Source organism: Gymnodraco acuticeps, unplaced genomic scaffold (assembly GCF_902827175.1).
Source record: "Gymnodraco acuticeps unplaced genomic scaffold, fGymAcu1.1, whole genome shotgun sequence".
NCBI classification, from domain to species: Eukaryota; Metazoa; Chordata; class Actinopteri; order Perciformes; family Bathydraconidae; genus Gymnodraco; species Gymnodraco acuticeps.
This window is the reverse complement of record NW_022990981.1, coordinates 3579567-3601271: the sequence shown is the minus strand read 5'-3', so window position 1 is coordinate 3601271 and position 21705 is coordinate 3579567. Positions and strand designations below refer to the sequence as shown.

The following is a 21705-nucleotide window of genomic DNA, read 5'->3' as shown; positions in this document are numbered from 1 at the left end:
CAAGGGGAACAGCTAGCCTGGTTAAACATGAAATACACCTTTTTTATCAGTGGCAGATTCTGTAACACTGGTGGTACATTTAGGTGAGTCAGCATGTATTAAAAGCACTATGCGTGTTTGTTTTTTTTAAGGAGGAAATAGGGTGAAAACCATAGACATATACTGTATAAAGGGGAAAACACACTGTCACATGGTGACAGCCTACTCATTATATTGTTGTGGGAAGAGGAAGGTCAGATATTATTTGTTCCCTCTGACGCGTGAGAGTGCAGTGATTACAGCACTGTGATAAGGATTTGAAACCAACACATAGCATTCTGTCACAAAGTATTCATCATATTTGATGTGCTTATGAAATTGTTATCTGCAAACGGTCTTTTAACTGCATCTGTGAGATAAAGGTAGTGGACTAAATGTATCAAGTTCAAATCCATTTCTGCTGAGCCATGTTGTTTTTAACCACCTTCTCCACTCCCCAACAGAAGTCACTTTGTGGTTCTGGGGAAGCCGCTCCACCCAGTCACGCTGTTTGGACATGCCTGAAGAATGCCCTGCTTTGTTTATGAACGCTCAACACAGTCTGCACATTATCATGATATCATTATTACTCATACACTTTTGCTTTTATTTACACCTTCTCTTCCTGGGGTCCACATAAGTACACATGATATAATAATGTAAAACCAATAAGGGTTACTTACACTGTTCAACATACACTTATGCAATATGCACTTCATTATCTTTTACAATTGATTAATGTTACCCGCTTTAATACTTCTATATAATCACTGAATTATTGTAATACTGCTGCTTATTTTGTACCATGGTGTACGTATTTGTTTGAACTTCTTTGTTTTATGAGTCTACTCCCTCTCCTTTTCCTCTCAGTACAGAGTACATCTCTCCGCTGTGGGACGAATAAAGGTTTCTGACATTCAACCACTGCAGACACATACTACCACACGTGTGTATCCCAATGCAGAATGTGTTTTATACATTTCTCCTTATTCTAACACACATTTCACAGATGAGAAACAGTGCAGCTATAATCGCTAGCTGCAGTTAATTAATCAACGATTGGACGTGGATTATTTCATGGATTTTGTTAAACAGCAATGACTTCATGATTCCCACTTATCCAACATGCAGACTTGCTGCTTGCCTTTGGATTGTCACACACTTTCCACTGTAGGTAGTCTCAACATTTTCTGATATTTATATTTGTATTTTTCATATATTTGTGTACCTTTTTTATGATATGATAGCAATGTTTTCAATGCAGGACCTTTACATTGAAGTCCTTTTACATTGTGGTTTAGGACTTTTACCTAAAGGATCTGGTACTTTATTGAAATAAAATAACTTTGCTTTTCTTGATAAATCTGTATGGTCCGTTTAATCAACGATAGTGGAACTTCACTTTTTAAGTTGTTCGAAAGTGCACAACAAAGATTTTGGTGATTCAGTTTTTATGCTCCGAGCAGTTTTCAGATAGAACTGTAAGACCAAGTATGTACAAATAACGTATCGGCACAGAAAGTCTGATTGAAATGATCTTTTATTTGTTAGCTTTCCAATGGAATAACATGAAGACTACATGGGAGGCATTCAGGAGCACAACCCTGAGCGATCACACACACACACACACACACACACACACACACACACACACACACACACACACACACACACACACACACACACACACACACACACACACACACACACACACACACACACACACACACACACACACACACACACACACACACACACACACACACACCACACACACACACACACACACACACACACACACACACACACACACACACACACACACACACACACACACACACACACACACACACACACACACACACACACACACACACACACAAACAAACAACAAAATCAGCTCCTATCTGTCTAAAACATCACCAAGTACGATTACTTCATAATATGTTCTTCTGGTTTGCTTTTCCACGGAAAATCTGCAGAGTGATATCTGTACAATCTTTCTCGAAGCTGTTATACCTATGCAAAATTTAAAACAGGATACATTTTCTGTCAAGGAGAGATGTGTAGCACCAAACTGGCCATAACACTGTCCAACTAATCAGGAGATCCAAACAGAGCAACTCCCTTTAACCCATCCTTCATCAGGAACATTACGCCTCATACACTGCTTATTCTAATAGTTCATGCAGGTTTATTCTTAAAACTCGCAGACATGTTGAAACCAGATTGTGTGAGCAGCATGAATTTATCCAAACATCTTATGCATCTCCATGAATGTATTACTTCTACTCGGAAACCCTTTTCAAACATCCCGTGAACTTTCTGCTCACCTTCATCTCTCACACTAACCCTTTCAGAGTACAATGCACATACCATCATGTACCTTCATTTTCCACATACTGTAAATCCTCTGTGCCCAACAAAGCTTCAGTCATCTAAAGAGTCAAGTCCTTCAGAAAAGCCTAAAGTCTAGCCCTTTGAGTTAGCCTTGGTCCCATATAACATTTCCCATCATCCTGTGCAAACAGCCTAATTGGGCGCTACACATGCAAAAACTGATCAAAATGTACATGTCTCCCTTTCATAATATCCTGTTAACTGTGAAAATGTTATCATTTACATCATTTATCAACAAAAGAAATGCATAGAACCATTATAATTAAATCCTTAGGCTGAATGTTAACACTTAAACTGGCAGTATCTTCCAGTCTCCAGTTGTTAGTGTCCAAATCTTCACTTGAAAAGGATGGTTTCCTGATGTCCCGGGGGCCAGCCCCCAGGTGCACCCTGTCAGAATCAGTTTCCGTTTATCTCCATGGGACCTCCTTTGGGTATGAGCAGGCTCATCCGGCCTGTGGTGCTGGCTGCACTCTTGATTACCTCCATCCATCTGTGAACACACCAGACAAGGTTTCAAAATGCTTCCTCTGCCACTTTAAGGCTGACCTCGGGAAGCCCTGAGAGTCCAGTCAGAACAAATATTCTGGTGATCTCCTGTGACTTGAGGACAGGTACACTTTTCATCTGTTTAACAAGCAGGGAAAGGTTATCAAGATATTTGAGTCTTGTTGTAATACCCATTTCAGCCACAAGACGTTAAAGATCTCCTATTATGCTATTTTTAGGCATATATTATGGGTCTCAGATATATAACAATATATCAAAAACATGTCTATGATGTGTTTTGCTCAAAATACCAAACAGATCATGCATTTTAGACATCCCTCATATTTGTGAGCTGTAGGGTCGCCGGTTCAAGTCCCCGACCAGACCTAAATATGGAGTGTGGACTGCTACTTGGAGAAGTCCCAGTTCACCTCCTGCCCTGCCGTGGTGCCCTTGAGCAAGGCAACGGACACCCCCCCCCTCCCATTCTATCCCTCTATTTCAGCCCTGTTAGAGAACTGCTGATTCTGGGTCCTTAGCTTGAAAATAAAAAGAGGAGGGGGAGCTAATGCCTGCTCAGAATTCTACAGAGATACAGCTAAATGGTGCCGTGATTAAACGCCATATCAATGGAGCTCAAATGCTTATTTTCTTGCGGGTTTACCACAAGGTGAGTTCCTTTTTCTACACATACTCTCTCCAGTACAGGTTAGCTCTGAGTGTTAGTGATACTTGCTAATGTAAACCAAGACCATATTACGTCCAAAACAGTCGGGCATTGTTTCTGATAGCGACGTTTCTGATTGGGCCGTGGGCGAAAAGCCAGCCCACATTTCTGATATTACGTCATATCGGCAGCAAATCTGGATCAGCTCGTTATTCCCCCGTTTTTAGAGATTTGGGTACAGAGGAAAAGAGAGAGGGTTTTGTTTTCTGACACTTAGTGAGTTCCCTGACACACCGGGGACCAGTGTTGGGTGTAACGCGTTACAAGAGTAACGGAGTTACAGTAATATATTACATTACTTCGTTACAGCAAAAAGTAACGCATTACTAATGAAATGTGGGTAATATATTACCCGTCACAATGCCCAGTAACGCAGCTACAACACATTTTAACCCGAAATTAAATGGTGTTTTGTTTTTTAAGAATGTACTAACATAGCGAGACATTCCGACACCAGACAAATTGTGCGGGTAGATTAGTAGACCTGGCGTGTTTACCCTTCAGGCTTCGCGTCGGGATCTTTGGGGCAGTTGAATGTTATGCACCCTCTATTCAAAAAAGAGAACGGAGCGAAAAATACAAACAACAAATTGTGTCAGGTGCGCGTGACCTGCTCCGCTGCGCGTGCATCATTTCCAAAGTGCTAACACAGCAGTGACACATCTGTGGATAATCATTTATACGAAAATGGTTAAAGCAACCATCACTAAACGCCAGCAACACTGCATCTACTGCAGACAGTAGCAACAGGTCAGATGGGGACATCACGTGACCCTCCGTTGTGGACACTAGCTTACTCCCGCCTGACTCGCCGCCCTCGCCCCCGGAGCAGCAGTCTTCGTCGCCCGAAACTACGCCGCCCCTCTGCGGCCCGCAGGTGCCAGGATACCACGGCAAAACAGAGCCTGCCCAGGTATATCTAAACAAGTACCCGCCTATACAGTGGGGTTAGTTAGGTGGTCATTTTGCAGCTCGTGGTATGAAAATAGACAATGGCTAGAATATTAATGTGGAAATAGTGCCATATTCTGCCATGCCTGTAGAAATGTTGGGTCAAAAATAATGCATACAATAGCACAGATGCCTTCACCACGAATGGCTACAAAACTATCTCATATCCCAAGCTTATTAACGAGCTAATGTTGCAGCTGAAATGTTCTCCAGGTCACAAAGTCAACCTCACATGATGATGTGATACCAGTTTTCAAGCACAGTAAATATTCTCTTCCCAGAATATATGATGGGACCAAAGTGATATGGTTTTAATAATACTTTTGCTTTTCAATGTTTGCCATTTCAAACCATGAGCTGGTTCAAATAATATTTGCCTTGATTTACAATATGTTCTCATTTGTTTTATCAGTACAGCTTTGAAGCTTTTGTGCTTTTCTTTGCCACAGTCCACTTTGGACTATATGAAATATTTCAGGATTGCACTTTTAACTCACTTGAAATGTTCTCACTTGCTTGGTTTCAAAACATAACAAATGCCATAATCTGTTCATTGGGGACCATCAATGCTATTTGTCATTGCTGTTGCCGGCCACTATTGCTCATGTAAACCTGCTACTGCTGCGCCCCCTGTAACCTCAGAGGCACCCTCAGTCATTTTGTTCTGGAGCCGGGCCTGTACATGGCCATATACTAAACACACTACAGAGCCCATTCCGTGTCCTGTTATTGTTTACTTCCTGTCTGCCTTCTTCTGGTGATTTATCTGACGTCCAGCGCTCCGTCTTTTAACCTCTCTCTTTCTTGATCCTCCTTAGCAACCTTCATTATAGTCCTTGACAGTGGTCTGTACTGTATTAACAACGTGTCACATGTTAAGAAGTTACAATCAGAATCGAGTATTCAACTAAGCCGTGTAATACAAGTTGTTAGTAGCCTTAAGGGCCTACACAGTTGTTATGCTAAACCACATCGCCCTTCACTGGATGTATAATGAGCTGCACTAAACTACATGTTAGCATTTAAAATAACTAGCCATTCTTTTGAGGTTATTTTGGTGAAAGTAACTCAAAAGTAACTAAAGTAGTGTAACTCATTACATTTCAGAGACAGTAATATTGTAATGTAACTTATTACTTTCAAAAGAGAGTAATAAGTCATATGTAATATATTACACTTTGGAAGTAACTTGCCCAACACTGCCGGGGACACATATTGATGTATAAAGGACATTACAAAGTGCATTTTGCATGATAGGAGACCTTTAAAGTCCACCACGTGACATTTATGTAACATAACTTGCTGACACACATTATACTGTATGTCCCTTGCATTTAAAGAGCATGGAGAAATACAAAATTACCTAAGAAAAAAAATGCTTCAAGTCCTGATTGCATCTGTCGTTTTTACAACCCGGGTCAGATTTAACGACGCCCACTTCCGCATTCACGCAGCTTTGCTTGACTGCGTCATGGACGTATAAAGAGAACGTCTCCTTGTTAACAACGCTGAAGTAATATCACGGCTACTCTAGCTTGGAAAAAAACAGATATGGGTTGTTAACAGTCAGTGAAAGTGAAAAACGTCCCAGCGGTCTGCAGCAGGAGGAATATGTTTTATCCTCTGACAGTGTTGGAGAGTAATAAAGTACATTTACTCAAATACTCTACTCATGTACAAAATGTGACAAAAACAAAACACTAGCTAAATATTGGTTTCTGGTTTGTTATTTTTAAATCCATGGTGAATTAATATGAAAAAAATCTAAATAACTCCTAGACATGCATAACTGTGATCTTCTCTCATATTAAAAGAGCTGTTTTCATATACTTTGAGGAAGATGCTCTATGAATTATTCGTGGGAGGAAAACTGTGAAAACTAGAGTAGATGTGATACTACTTCAGCAATGTTAACATGGGAACGGCGATGTTCTCTTTATACGCCATTACGCAGTCACGCAGATCTATGTTAAAGCGGGAGTGGGCGTGGTTAAATCTAAACTGGCTTGGAGAAACGAAAGGCGCTTCGTGTTCAGATCATGAGGTGGAGGGGAACTTTAGGCTTTGGTGGACAAGATGAGTATTACAACAACAAATAACTACACAAATAATCCTAAAAGAAAAAAAACGATCTGCTAAAACTTTTTTTTATTTTTTAAATACGATCACCAGAACTTTTATTTCTCGCACCTGCCTCTCAGGTCTTTCCTACTGATGTATGGGTTGTACTTCAATATTCTGGGAATTAAAAACAAGTCACATACCTTTCAAAGGTGTACTCGCTTTCAGCCCGGAAAAAGTACACATGGGACTTGAACTGCAGCTTGAAGACGTAGTCCTTGTGAATGCTGTCCGACTCCTCGGGGGTGCTGACGGTGTAGCCCAGCAGGGGGAGGCTGGCCAGCGGGAAGTCGTCCTGCACACAGACACGCATTCAGATCACAGACACACTCACCCAACTGAACTCTTTCAAATGTGTAGCAGTCATTGATCTCAGGGTGTGTCTGCTGACCTGGTGAGTCTTGTAGAAGAACAAGCAGAAGTTGGTGAAGACCACCCAGAGTTTTTGCCAGCCGTTACTGTTCTTGAACTTCCTCAGCAGGTAACCTGAGAGCTGGTTCTACACAGAAAATACGGAGGTTAGACACAGTGATTATTCAACGGTTGGGAGTGAATTGTGTGTGAGGGCTTGGTTGTGACATATTGCACTTATAACATAGAAAATGTTTGTGAAGACATTGGGGTTGTTTAAGGGTTGAGGCATGCTCTCACTTGAAAATGCAGAAAGCTCATTTGTTCTAATCCAATTATCCATGTTTGACTGCTCATCTCAGTTTTTGTAGTTGGTATTTTTCCTAGCTTTATTTTATTACTGCTATTTTGAGTTGTTGACATGTTTTGATGAGTAGACTAGTGAATGTTTTGATTTGAGAGCACTGGCTGCAATCTATTTTAATGTTGAACCTCATGGGATATAGAGGCTAAAATGTGAAGTAGGAAAAAATAATCAAGTTTGAAATCTCAATAAAACAATAACAATGTTTGCTTTCCATTTAATTAAAAGTCAAACTTGGCTGTTATGCTTTCAACTCAGACTTCAGCGAGATACTATAGTACTCTGTCCTCTTGTAGTAATCTACTGTGGCTCTAGTACCTGGTCCATGCGCAGGTAATCAGTGAGAGAGAGGTTCTGGTTTCGGTACCAGCAAACATGTGTGATGGTGTTTGGTCTCTGGCCCTGACCGAGCAGATAACGAGGCGGCAGCTCAGGAGAGACAGCTGGAGAGCCGTACACTGAGAGGGTGAAGAGACAAGAGGAACACAGGGTGTCAAGAAAGTGTTAGCATGTTAGCTCAGAGAGGAAGAACAAGCAGTTAGGAAGTCCTCCAGGTCTGTGGAGGGAGAACGTGTCAGAGGAAGGATGTATTGTTATATAGTAATGCCTATGTATTAATATTGAGAGGCAAGTGAGAACATCAGTGGTGATCCTTTTTTAAAAAGTGACATTACTCTATATTTAGCTGACGCTTTTATCCAAAGCCACTTGCACACACTTCATTGCTGTAGACATACCGACGGGGGCAATTTGGGGCTATTTTTCCCCAGGAAAGGATCAGACTTTTGGTTTACCAGATTTTATTGTCACTTGCCTCTCAGGGCTTCCATACATATCCCATCAGCTGCATAAGAAACAAGAACAAAGAGTCTTTGAGAACATGCTTCAGTCAAACAGTAGAAACACAGGATATTAAGGGAGGAAAAAGAGCGACATTAAAAGGAAACTGAAAAGGTTAGAGAAGGTGAAATGCAGCGGTTGACCCGTAGCGACGGCTGCTGACTCTCTAAAATCCACCGATGCAGAGGTGACGAATGTCACTTAAACGCGAGTTGAAATACTTTGAATGTGTTTTTGCAAACATGTTTGAAGTGTGTGGAGATGTCAATGTGTGTGTAGGTGAGTGTGGGCAGGGGAGGAGTACCTCCACAGCCTGGCTGTGATCAGACATAGACACGCTGGTGTTGCGGTGCCAGCACACATGCATGGTTGTGTTCGCACGGTGGTGTGTCTGTTTGTCCAGTGACGTGCGGGAGGAGTTCATGTCATCCTCCGACTCCTGCTCCAGAGAAACTTCATCAGACGATCCTGAGGGGGGAGGAGGGGGCAGGACAGGAAGTTGTTTGGAGGAAGGAAGGGATTAACTACCTTTAAACTGTTTCACAATCACAAGGAAAAAAGCTTTTGGAAAAGATTCTCTTAAGTTGAGGAAAGCATAAAGATTCTCTTGTTACTGCAGACACATCTTCAGGTTACACACTGAGGCAACACAAACTCTTACGGTTGGAGTGATCCGTGAGTCCAGCATCCAGGAAGATACTGGATTTCTCCTGGGACTTCTTGGACATGTCTATAGCCAAGTTCAGATCCTCAATCCACTTCCCCATCTCCACTTTAGAGCTGAAATCACAAACACAGACGGAGGAAAGGACAGCGGTGCACTGGATTAAACATGGGGACAATCAGAATCAGAATACCTTTATTTCAAGGCATGTTCATTATAGTGTAGATAGCAGAAACGACATCATTAGAAAGGTTAAGTGACTTTGAAGAGACCACAGATAACGTGATATGTGTTTGTAGTAGGTGGTTCTCTATCGACTATGCAGAGTAACACAGCAGTGTGACCTGTAGTCCTTTAATAGACTTCACTCTTCTTTCCCAGTCTCACCTGGCAGCCACAACGATGGTCCTCTGAGCGGAGTAGATGGTGAAGCAGTGGGGGACCGACCACTCGTTTTCACTTTCCTCAACCTAAAAACAAAAGAAAAACATAAGCAATACATTTGAAGCTTCAAAACACATTTGTTTTTGTTTAATGCTTTGGAAGGATGGTTATGAACTACTTGAAGTGGGGTTGTATAATTATCCATATGAAGTGTGCTGGGGAGGAGGCCAGCAGAAAAACTATATTAGCCACTTCAAAAATGCCCACTTAAAAACATTTATGAGTTTAAGTGTGTTCAATAATTGGAACCTTTTACTCATAGATAAGAGCTTCAGTTCCTGCGCCGACCACCATCTCCTGTTGTTAAAACATTGACTATTGATATGTTCCTCATAAAACCTCACTTCAAAATATTCAACCTATCCTTTGATGCTTGGGAAAACAGGAGGAACGCAGTCGGAGAGTGTGACTCCATTCACAGACTTGCTCTACCGGAGCATTTATATGCATCTGTGTGGAGGTCACACATGAAACGTTCATGTTGGTTTCCATCAGCCTCCCATCATCACCCAGGTCCAAATCACAACACTTCAGTTATGGCATAGAAACATAACTGCTTATATTTGATCATTTGAGATACGCAATTATTTGTAATTAGGGTTTGATACACAACTAATGAAAGTTGCAAGCATCTTGAGCGATCTGCTATGTGTGTGTTATTGATGTTTGATGCTTCTACGCAAGCATGGGAGAAGAAGGGTAGGGTTTGGGCATCCGATCTGGCAGAGCTCAGAGCACTTACCGGGGCATCCAGCACTATGAGCTGCAGCCAGGAGTAAAACAGAGACATGCAGAATTAGGAGACCCGGGCCCTCCCTTCTCAACACACTGATGAGATCACACTGAATACCCAAACATGTCACCAGCAGGTATTCTTCTTCTACACGTATGTACCTAATGATCTGCTGGGATGTCTACAGGACTGATGAAGGCTAACGAGGGACAAAGTTAAAAGGAGGTAAGAGAGCGTAACACTCACGATCATGCCGTGGAGGGGTAGCTGGCCGTGCACTTTGAACTGATTGGTCGCTGTCACACCTTTGCTTGTGTAGAGGAGCATGTCTGAGAACTGAAGAGACAACAGAAATATTACATCTTTAAAATACACAAGTGCGAGTGTTGAAGCTTTTAATACAGTGTTAGTAGTTTTGTACTCACCAGGAAAAACATCCTTTGCTGCAGTCCTTTCTTGGTGAGCTTGAACAGACACCCCTCTCGTATGAACTCCTGAAAACAGAAGGTTTTCAGAGACTCAGTTTCCCAGCACCCCCTACCCTCTGCTGCGTGTCACTGCACTCACCCTGCCCGGTGCCGTCAGGTTCTCGATCCCGATCAGGTCTCTCTGTAGCTCCGTCAGCTTCTGAAAGTTCTCCAGGCGGATCAGACTGCTCTGCAGCTGAGTGGCTATCTCTGCCACCTCCTTCAGAGCCTCTGCAGGGAGACACACAGCATGAAGTCCAGCAAAAACACAAACCAACATCAGCTTCTTCCAACCATCTCAGCAGAGCAAAGAGAGGAGGAGGTTTCAGAAACTCACCCATTTTGAGAGCAGTTTTGCCTTCATTTGTAGATATTTTTCATAAAAAATGTGTAAACACTACATCTTTTTATATTAAAATGTTAAGTAAACCACAAGAATCAAGCCAGTATTACTCCCATCACTTGAATAGTTTACTTGACTGACAGTAAGGAAAGGCACATTTAAAAATAAGGCATATCAAAGTGCAGAAACATATCGTACAATTGCATTGAAATGGTTTTCATAGAAGTGGAAAGAAACCATCACAGTCTTCTGATGATAAATCCATGGAAACGTTTTTCCAAATCCTGCAGACAATGAAATCCCTTTAATCTGTGATATATTCTTCAGGCGATACTTAGTAGGCTGACTTTGTGATTCTCTGAATGGGACGATTGAATTTCAGCTCAGAGTCCCTGACTACACCTCTTGTCTGGTCTTTTCTGTTGTTGTTAACATTGCCTATTGAAGCTGAGAATCATTCCTCCTGCTAAAATAAAAAAATACAATTCCTTAGTTTTATTGGAAAAAGTACTTGTATTGGACCATAGTGTCCTTTAGTAAGTAACATGTCTAGGAAGGCAGGAAAAACTCTTCACCATATCTGTTTAAGCTTTGTACCAAGATCAGACAACATCATATCTGCCTAGAAAAATTAACTGTACAGCATTTAAATATTGAATAAAATGTGAATATCAACATTATAAATGAAGATCCAAACCAACAGAATACATGGATTCACTTTGTCATAAAACATAATGCATGTGTAAAGCACCTGAGTGACTAAATATCTACACAATGAAAGACGTGAAAGAGGTCATGCCTATTATTCAGGACTTAGGACTTGTGATTGATCATGACTAGGGATTAAAGGAAATACATTTTTAAATTATTGACAGCAGTAGTACAAACATTTTTATGCAAACTCATTATTTAGTCATAAGGTTTGTTTTGTCTTGTCTTTATCAACTACAACTATCTTCAGTGTAAAACGTTATCCACATGATCATTAGACTGTTGCCAAAGCAGAAGCAAGCAATACATTCATTTTCAAGTCCATAAAATCATCTTCAATTCATATTGAGAGTGAAGTCATTGGTTTATTGTGGCCATATCACACACTGTCAGGTGTTCTTTCTTTACATGAACGACTGCCTCGTACATTAGCCCTTGCATAATTAGAGAGGGGACATGAGAGGGGGGACTTACCCTTGCAGTCGTCATGGTCGCGATGGCTGGGGGAGTAATGTTTGCACAGCCTCTCCAGGATGAGTTTGTAGTGCATGAGACGCTGGATGGGCTTGAGCAGGAATGTGTTGAGGGGCAGGTAGCAGACCTTCTGCAGCTCAAACTCTTTGTACACCGTCTCCAGCTTCTTCAGCCTCTTAGAGGCTTTCTCCAGCTCCGTCAGCACCTCGTCGTGTTTCTGCAGGAAGCTGGTGAATTCCTGATGACGATAAAATACCAAGAGCGTGAAACACAGGACGTTCTGCTGGTAAGACAAACATTAGAGGAGCGTGGATTCTCACCTTTAGAGCACACATGTTCCTCAGCATCACATCACCAATCCTCTGGTAGTCCCCTTTGGCGTGAGCGTTAGAGCGCCCCTCCCTGAGGATTTGCACATTTTGCCATATATATATATATTAGCATGAAAGGCGTCCACAAATCTTTATCACACAGAGATATGATAGACCCTCACACAATACAGCCTGTTGAAATTGTGCAATAAACTTGTAATGTGAAATATACAGTATATATTCTTATATTTGGACAATTCTACTGTGTAATAATCATAATTTCTACGTGCAAAACCACATTTGTTTAATATTTTAAAACCTTAATATGTTCACTTACCTATTTAAATGCTGCTGCTCATGTTTAGCCATGGATGAGTACTTATTTGTATTTTATTACTAATGTGTGTTTTTTTCTATATTTAACATGTTAGCCACTCTTTATTATTGTCTGCCTTTTGTACCTGCCATGTCAACTTTGCCGTAACTCTGTACATTTCCCTGGTGTATAGGCTAAGAAAAGGAATTCTGATTGTGAAACAGTGAGGGGGACGCACCAGAGAGCCAGCCTCTGGTCTAACTCCTTGAGGAAGCCTCGATGGAACTCGTAGATGGGGTCAATGTTGGAGAAGAGGAGGGTCATCAGGCCTTCAGGCATGGCGTTTTCTTTGATCACAGCGCTGCGAAACCACTGGGAGCGGGGGGAGGGAAACACACTGTTGATGCCAATGCTCTCCTAATAAATTAACTGGTGTGCAAAAATGAAAACTGTAAGTGGGTTTATGAGTTGGGCATAGAAAGGATTAACAGCCTGTTGTACCTTCACTTATCAGGGCACTGTAAACTAGTTAACCTTATAAGCCCGACATTGTTATACAGGGGAATGTATCAAATTCAAACTATAAAACCATGTCAACAAAAACTCACACAAACAGAAAGAGGACAGGGAAAGCAACCTTAGGAGGTAGAATGATAGACATGATGCAGTTACAATCTAAAGCTTCAGGTGTATTCTCTTCAGTTTCCTCCAGCTGCTTAACTCACCTTGGGTCACACAAAGAGTATTATTTGCATTCATGAATAATCATGCATTATGAAATGAGTCCTCTCTGGCTAAACCTTCATAATGATTTGCTAAAAAGTACTTTGAGAAAAAAATAACATTTCCATTGAATATATGTGGCGGGCCTGCAGGACAATGAACGGTGATTATTCTAACCATCAGTGGAGACTCTGGCTGAGTTCTCTAGGAGTGTGGGGCATATGCTTTGCATGTGTGCTGAATTGTTCTGTATTGGGCTGAGGAAAGATTGGTAAACAGTATTTACATTTCTAAAATCTAGGGGTTAAGAACGAACACGTTTGGAGACCATGTACAAATGATGTTCAGATTTAAATTATGCATATCTGCGCGAGGACAATAATCTAAGTAAAAAGAATGTGAGTCTTCCCATAGTCAGTAGTTTAATAGAAAATGATTTTTGTAGAGAACTGATTATCAGTAAGGTATAGATTCAAGATTCAAAGGCTTTAGTGTCATATGCACTCGAGCTACAGTGTAGAAATGGCAATGAAAACCTTTCCGAGCTCCTCCAAAAATGCAATGTAGTTATATAAGACGCAAAACTAATTCAAAATAAAATAAAAATAGTGCAAGAAGAAACTGAGTAGATTAGAATAGTGCAGATTAGGTTGCAGACCAATGTGCAAATAGGGTATTTGTTATTCTTTTTCAGTGGCTATGAAGTTATAGTTTGTCTTGTTATCACCTATTCCACATTATATGAAAAGAAGCATACGGTGCAGGTTTCTATGTTTGTTTTTTAAGGACCACATTAGAATGTAAACTGTGATGTTGAAAGGTCAGAAAAGAATGGCAGTGAATGGAGACATGTTGATGCTGCTGCAGGGTGTTGATTTATACAGTTTGAGCATGCTGCAGATTCATTTGACATTAGGCTGATTTCTCTAACTTTTGTGTTCTTTCTCTATTTGATCCCAAAGCACTAAATGCGAAGAACTTTGTGCTGCGTTTCTTGCATGAAGGTGCTGTACGAATAAAGTTCATCATTAATACATTGCCTAGGTTAATCCAAACAAAGACAGTAAATAAAAAGTAACTCACCACAGTGATGACCTCGAGGTCTTTCAGGTACGTTCGCTCTGTGGTCAGAATCTCTTTGGCAATGAAGTAGGCCTTGTCGGTGGGATATCGCTGAGGAAAAGGAGGGACATACGTTTCAAAAAAAGTGATGATCAACATTCCCTCCAAGAGAAAATTCAAATAATACTAACTTCAAAACTAGCTTTCCCTTTATACAGGATTCAGATGTTTCTAAGTAACAATGGATTCACTTTCTGTCACAGAACCATGATTGCATGTGTCACGTCTTATTATTCATCCCTCCTACTCTAAAGGGGCTGTGAGGCAGTGTACCTTCCTCCTGCCCTCCTCATCCTCCTCCTCTAGCCTGGCATTGCTGCCCACCTCACTCAGGATTGGGCTTTGCAGGGGGGTTGAGGCCTGGCCCGGCAGGCTGAGGGTGGACATCTGGAAGGAGGGAGACATGCAGAGGGAGGGGCCTTTGGAGGTGAAGGGGGAGTGCTGAGGGCTGTCCACCAATGCATCTGTGGAAGAAGGAAAACATACACTTAAAAAGTATATATATATATATATCAAATATAGCAGGTTTTTAACAATTCAGTTAAATTATTTTGAACTATTCAGCTCAAATAAGTAAAGATTGCAGTGCAAGGTGTTCTGGTGTGAATTACAATGGTTAAAGGACTCTTCCCAAACAGGAAAAACATGATCTTGAAATGGGCGGGGTTAAAGTCACATGCTCTTCACAAGAAGTGGAACTAAAAAGCTTAACAGTGCTTAATGCTGCAGACAGTCATGAGACACAACTTTATCTTGACCTTGCTTTTTCCCCGTAATTATCTAATTTCCTCTCAGAAAACACATTTAAACTAAAACAAATGGAGGGGTTCCTCACAAACCCTGGCCACAAATGAAAGGGAGACAGCAGAGGGGAGTAATGGTTCCCACATTTCCCCCTGCCATTGTTTTCAGAGCCCTCCACAAGTAGGACAAAATGATTCATTGCCAACTTAAACTCGCTCCGGCTCCATTTCAGAGAACTGGCTCTTCTTGCTTTTGTTCTGCCTGTGAGCTTCACTACACAACAAATGAGGAGACATAACAAGCAGATGAAACGCTGGGCTATCCCCTCACTGAGTCACAGGTCACCACAGCTGCTGCTGCTCCACTACTATCAGAGAGAAAAAACAGGAACGGGGAAAGGCTGAGAGAAAAAAAAGAAAAAAAGTCACTACTCGACCCGGAAATAATTGCTCAAGCAAAGACCTATCGGGAATGTGGCTTGTCTGGAGGGCCGATAGTTGTTTATAGTTTGTTCCCACAGGGAATGACACGAGGGGGAACGGCTCCACAGCAGGAGGACGAGGCTGCACTCTGGAATGACTTGGCACAGAGCCTGTGCAAACAGCCATCGCACTCAGCTGGAGTCAGGCTGAGGAATCCGGCCCAACCCCCAACAGCACACGTTCACTGCCTTAACAGTAAAAAGGCAGTGTGTATTTACTCGTTGCATCTTTTTCAATTATTGTTACACTGTAAATCCCTCCATACCAATATGGCTATTCACTTTCTAGAACAATTAGCGATTTAGAAATTCAAAAAGACTGTGAGGACATCAGGATCATTCTGAGCATGTTGCACCTGCAAGTGAAACCAGCACATACTTTTTTTATGTGCTCAAGTTTGTTGAGTTTTGTGAATGAATTAGCACACCTTTACACAATATGTCCAGTTTGTCTGAGTATAACCCCCAAAGCCTAATATTTCTACAACAATCCAAGGTAAACATTATATTTCTTGATCTAAGACATGCATATTCTTTCAATGTGCGCATTGCAAGCATGTCTAACACCACTGGTGGTGTCTCTTAAAAGCAGTTAAAGAATAACCTCCACATTGCGTCTTCGATTTACGGCTGTGTAACTTAAAAAATAATGTTAAGTCTTGACATTCATGGTAACAAAAAGTGATTACTTTATTCTTGAGAGTAAAAGCATACACACATTAAAGTACAGGTTGTTGATACTGTAATAGGTCAATATACATACGTTCAGGATTAAGTGTTGATTACTTGATGCCTAAGTGCTGTTAGCTTAGCTGATTATAATCAATCAGCCCGTTTGTTAATTCAATATTTAATTGAGATTTCGGAAAAATCACATGGCAGAAAAAAGGCAACTCCTCGGGTCTAATAGGGAACTGATGGCACATGAAACTAAACACTGTTCCAGACTCTCCAAGATGACACGACTGTTCACAAAGTGTTCATTGGGAAAAATGTAAAATGGCCATCCTCAAAATGACAATGAGAACTTGTGAATGTTTAACAAATGACTCTTGATTACTAAAGAGGAGAACTTAATTGAGACAACCCCTTTTCCACATAGATGTTCGGCGGCAACATCTAGACTATATTGAAAAGTAAACAGGATCATACACCTGAGATATGCAACATGTTGCATGAGAAGAGTGATGTAAGTGCTATAAGGCACAAGAATAAAAGAAGACTATCGTGTACAGAAATAGCATATTGTGCAAGTGGATTATTCTGACAAATAAAGTGAGCTCAAAAGCAAACGGGAACTTGCTCTTGGCAAGTGGCACGAGTTAATGAACAAAAACACTAGTGATTATTTTGATATGAACACAGTATAAACTTTCTGTGTTCTATGGCACGAGTACATTTATTTTAAGAAAGACTTGACTAAACAAAAAGAGCATTTAAAAAAGCTTTGTGCATGCTATTGTGTCACAACGAATTACCGTTCCTATACAAATACTTTTAAAAAAACATCACAACATCCAGCTAATATAAAAGTACAGAGAAATTCATAGCTAATGTGCAAAAGATGCTCGGTTCCTTCAATCAACAGATAACGACCTTGTTGGTACCCTGACCATAGCTAACGCTAAAACGTGCTAAAGGCCATATGAAAGAGACATCAAATGAGTTGTAAAAATGTTCAATACAAGCCTTCTCTATCTAAAGGGTTTCCTACAACTTACAAACATTGATCTTTCTGATGTTGAAAAGCACTGCATTCTTAGTTTGTGTAATAAGTGAGTACTTCTGTACTGTTATCTATATAAGCACAAAGCCTTACAAACGTGTACAATGATACATTCATTTAGTAGAAAGTGGTGTTAGCAGTGTACTCAATGGCTCTTTAGTACACCGTTTACATTCTTTAACATAGCTCAGCATGAGGCAAAATGTTATTTGTGTCTAAAATAGATTTGTATCCTTCAGACATCATGAATCTCCATGACACAGTCTACATACTGTGAATTAGTCCACGTGGATAGTGCTGAGTTGAGCCAGCAGGTGTCAGCGAGGCACAGAAGTGCAAACTGAAAAGGAGCTCCAATGCTGGCTGCAGTGTTCTCAAACGGAAGGCCTGTGAGGATCCTTGACTGGGACCACTATCCCTTTGATTTAATACAGATTATCAATGTGTAGCTACTGGAAAACTGCACATGCAGTAGCAACTGAGAAATTAGATTTGAAAGCTAATTGATTTTGATTTAAAAACTGCATTTGGTCAGCACAAAATTAAATGATATCACATCTTACCTGTTGGTCAAGTTATTATAAAAAAGAAAATGGGGTAGAAATCATTATAAAAAAATATTTGACTTTGCTATATCTGTTTCATTAAATTGAAACTATTAAGCCATGCAAAATGGGATGAAAAACATTATTTAACTTTGATCTGAAATCCAGATTCCAATGTATTCAGCATATGGGATGCTTATCTAAAAAGACGTTCCCATGTCAATGTGTATATTAATGTTTTAAAGGACATGAACATCTATTGAATTATATAAAGCTTACAAAGTAAAAGCACATCATGTTTTATTTCTCTGAAATTCATGAGAGTTTCCCCAATAATCAATGTTTGCTCTAAATAAGCTGAATGTTCCAGATAGGACAACTGACAGACTATGAAAGGACTAGGTTATTCAAGAATCTCATGAAAATTAAGGTCACATATAAACCAAGTTTCATGAGAAGTACAAGTCCAGATCTTAAAACTAAAACACTACCAACTCTGACGGGAGTGCAGGCTGTTAGAAATGACTCAGAGTATATGTATATATATATATATTTGTTTTTTTTAAGAGTATGGTTAAAAAAAACTTTGGAGCCAAGGAATGAGGATATACAAATAATCAACAATGTCTGAGATTAAAGATTTAATATCCTGTGTGAATAAACATTTTGTTTTTAGCACATCTAAAAAAATCTGAGATTATAATCACAAATTGGGGGAAAGAATTCACTTTGCCAGGTTTGACCAACCTGCTACTTATTGTCATCATTAATTATCAAGTACTTAAAATATGGGTGATTTACATTTTAAAATTAGGTGGTCCAGAAGGGTCTGCGAGTGCCATGGCCTGCAGGTTATGGCACTGAAGGAGGAAACCCTCAATGCCACTGCCCCCCGTCAACGGGTTACTATAGAACAGGTTCTGCTCGGGGGGGAGGACACTATCAGAGCCCCAGTCGGAGTCTGAGTCCGAGCTGCCGTTCCCAGAGCCCTCTGTGGTCGTGGGGGGGTAGCTGAGCTGCTCCAGCTGCTCAACCAGGTCACTGAATTGCACAGCAGAGCTGCTCTCAGAACGCTCCGAGTATGCCGGGAAGTTGACCAAGGAGCTGGCCTCTGATTGGATATCAGAGCCTGGCAGGCGGAGCGAGGAGGAGTCGCCCCCCCCCGTAACTCGCCGACAGGGACTCGCCTGCAGAGCTGAGCCCCAGGTTGTCCAGGGAGCTGCACTCAGAGCGGTTAATAACCAGAGAGCTGGTTTCAGAATTACCCACAATGCTATCAGGAAAGGGATTGGTGTTCCCATTCAGGTCCTCAATGCCCACACTAAAGATCCTGTTTTTACTCAGGTCAGATCCCTCCACAAAATCAAACTGATCTACCTTATCATCCAGCCCAAAAGAATAGGCCTCGGCACCCCCACCATAAAAGGAGATCTCAGTGGGATCATCATCTATGAACTCCTCAGTGACGTGCAGCGGCGAGTTGGACATGGAAAACATGGCATTCTGTTTTGTACGCAAAAGCTCTGCCTCAAAAGCCTCAGGTGTAAGAACTCCCTTTCTCCTCCCCCCACCTCCTCCCACTGAGCTACCTGTTCCCCGCCTACCACCATGCTCATGTTCCTCATTGCTATTTTTGGAAGGCTGTGATTTGGAAGTGCCACTCTCTACAAAAACAAACAAGGGGCTGCAGTGTCCTGCTGCCTGATTGCTAGGGGCACCTTGAAAAGCGAAGTGAGATGGGGAAGCAGCCTTGACAGGGTCTTCCTTCAGAGGGCTGGGGGGTCTGGCAGCTTGCACAGGGAGCTGAAGCTGCTGCTGGGGAGGCGCTGGAGACCGGCTCGGCGTGGCAGGATGTGGCTGTGGTTGGAGCTCTGTTCGCGGGAGGACACTAGAGATGTGTGATGAGTAGAAGGACACAGAAGCGGAGGAGGGGGAGCCTTGGGCCCTGAAACTGTCATTGAATGACAAGCTCTGAAAAATGGACACAGATAATGAACACAGAGTGAGGCAAGAATCAATTGAGGTAGAAAGCAGAGATTCATTGTCTTAGTGTATTCGTTATAGTACAGTATGCTGAAAGCCCAAATGTGTTGCACCCTGGAAAACCACCGACCTGTTTTGGCACATCTGAGGCGAGGGAGCGAGCAGACATTCGGATTTTACTGTTTCTCCTGAGCAAGAAATGGGGCATGTATATTTGTAAACAAACAAACCAATATAGGTATAACATGAATATATATATATATATATATAGCAGTGTGCGAAAAAGTACACGTCCCACCGTCCGGGACGTGTTATTTACAATATCGGACAAGTAGATCTTTCAATTGACTTGTCCGGCGGACAAGTGACGTTTTTCGCCCTGATTTATTGACAAATTATTGATAAATTCAGTTTACAAAAGGCAGAACTCATTTGCAAATTGTACGTGTCCGCCATTGTTCGTTTAGAAATGTTAGTTTCGGTTCTGCTCGTCGATTCCTAAGGAAATGCATCTCGCCGCTTTCTGTACAGTTAGACGGGGATTAATAAGAGTTGTGAGGACAGGGGGCGGAGGCCGAGCCCCGCGGACCGCAGCTCTCTCTCTCTATGCTCCGTATCAGCTGATCGCTGCATCTCAGTCAGTCAGTCAGTCAGTCGTGAGCAAAGTCAGCGTTTTAGCTCCTGTGTTGTTAATATGGACCACCATTTCCTTTATGAAGTAAAGCAGCCTCCCTGTCTGTCCTCGCGCTGTCCTCACATCCCCGGATCCCCAGACTCGGAGGAGCACAGGGATGTCAGTATTGTTTATGAAGCAGGGTATAGAAAGTACATTATTGAAATGAAAATACTATTTATTTACTTTTACAAACAGTGAGCAGCTGCAGTATGTGTATTGCATATGTGTAAGCGTGCAAGCGTCTTTGAGTTGTAGAAAAGTGCTAGGCCTATAGGCTATATAGCTACATATAATGTATTATTATTATTATTATTAGGTTATGGCCTATGTGTTGGACATGTGTGGTTGGACTCTGTCTCACAGGCAGGTTGCAGTGTAACATCAGAGGACACTGGGCCAATTGTACATTCTCAAACTGCACCACTTAGAACTAACTAAAAAATGCAGAGATTATTTTTATATAATTGTATTCAATAACCGTAAGAAATTAAACCGTATGAAGTGATTTGTAAATAGGAATACAGATTTGACTTAATGTTTTCATAAATATATTTTTCTCCGAGTTTGTCATGGGACTTATTTACCCTCTCAAAGAACCGGAATCGAGAACCGAAAATAACCGGAATCGAAAAGCAGAACCGGTATCGTTAAAATCCAAACGATACCAAACCCTATGTGTGATGCAGTAAAATCTTACCGCTCACTTACGTTAGCGGTGTCGTAAAAACCGTGGGAAAATGTAAAATACGATGGCGAAGAAGAAGATTCCAGTGGCCCCAATTTTTGTCCATTCTGGACAAGTGAAAAATGTATTCGGACAAGTAAATTGCCAAACTCACTTGTCCATGGACTCTCTAAAAACTTTTTCTCACACTGTATATATATATATCAAATGTAAAAACACACACCTCTGGTAAGGAGTTCTCTTTGCTCCATTTTCCCTGACGTAGTCCACAAGTTGCTTCTGGGTCCTTCCACTGG

The 21705-nt window shown here is 41.3% G+C and overlaps 1 protein-coding gene across 2 annotated transcripts in view; it reads right to left on the bottom strand.

Moving 5' to 3' along the window:
• Window positions 1-2192: 2192 nt before the first annotated feature.
• Window positions 2193-21705, bottom strand: part of farp2 (FERM, RhoGEF and pleckstrin domain protein 2) — a 40044-nt gene continuing 20531 nt past the window's right edge. Inside the window, exons 11-27 of one of the 2 annotated variants that reach the window (XM_034235602.1) lie at window positions 21633-21701; window positions 20179-20236; window positions 19784-20036; window positions 14843-15033; window positions 14531-14620; window positions 12963-13096; window positions 12418-12499; window positions 12098-12335; window positions 10670-10800; window positions 10528-10596; window positions 10349-10438; window positions 9313-9395; window positions 8923-9041; window positions 8566-8729; window positions 7098-7205; window positions 6850-7001; window positions 2193-2911 (exon numbers count right to left, since the gene is read on the bottom strand). In XM_034235602.1, the coding sequence (XP_034091493.1) occupies window positions 2818-2911; window positions 6850-7001; window positions 7098-7205; window positions 8566-8729; window positions 8923-9041; window positions 9313-9395; window positions 10349-10438; window positions 10528-10596; window positions 10670-10800; window positions 12098-12335; window positions 12418-12499; window positions 12963-13096; window positions 14531-14620; window positions 14843-15033; window positions 19784-20036; window positions 20179-20236; window positions 21633-21701 (2125 nt within the window). In that variant the 3' untranslated portion in view covers window positions 2193-2817. Of the gene's footprint in view, window positions 2912-6849; window positions 7002-7097; window positions 7206-7739; window positions 7880-8565; window positions 8730-8922; window positions 9042-9312; window positions 9396-10348; window positions 10439-10527; window positions 10597-10669; window positions 10801-12097; window positions 12336-12417; window positions 12500-12962; window positions 13097-14530; window positions 14621-14842; window positions 15034-19783; window positions 20037-20178; window positions 20237-21632; window positions 21702-21705 lie in introns of both variants that reach the window. The other variant, XM_034235603.1, reaches the window with a different exon arrangement.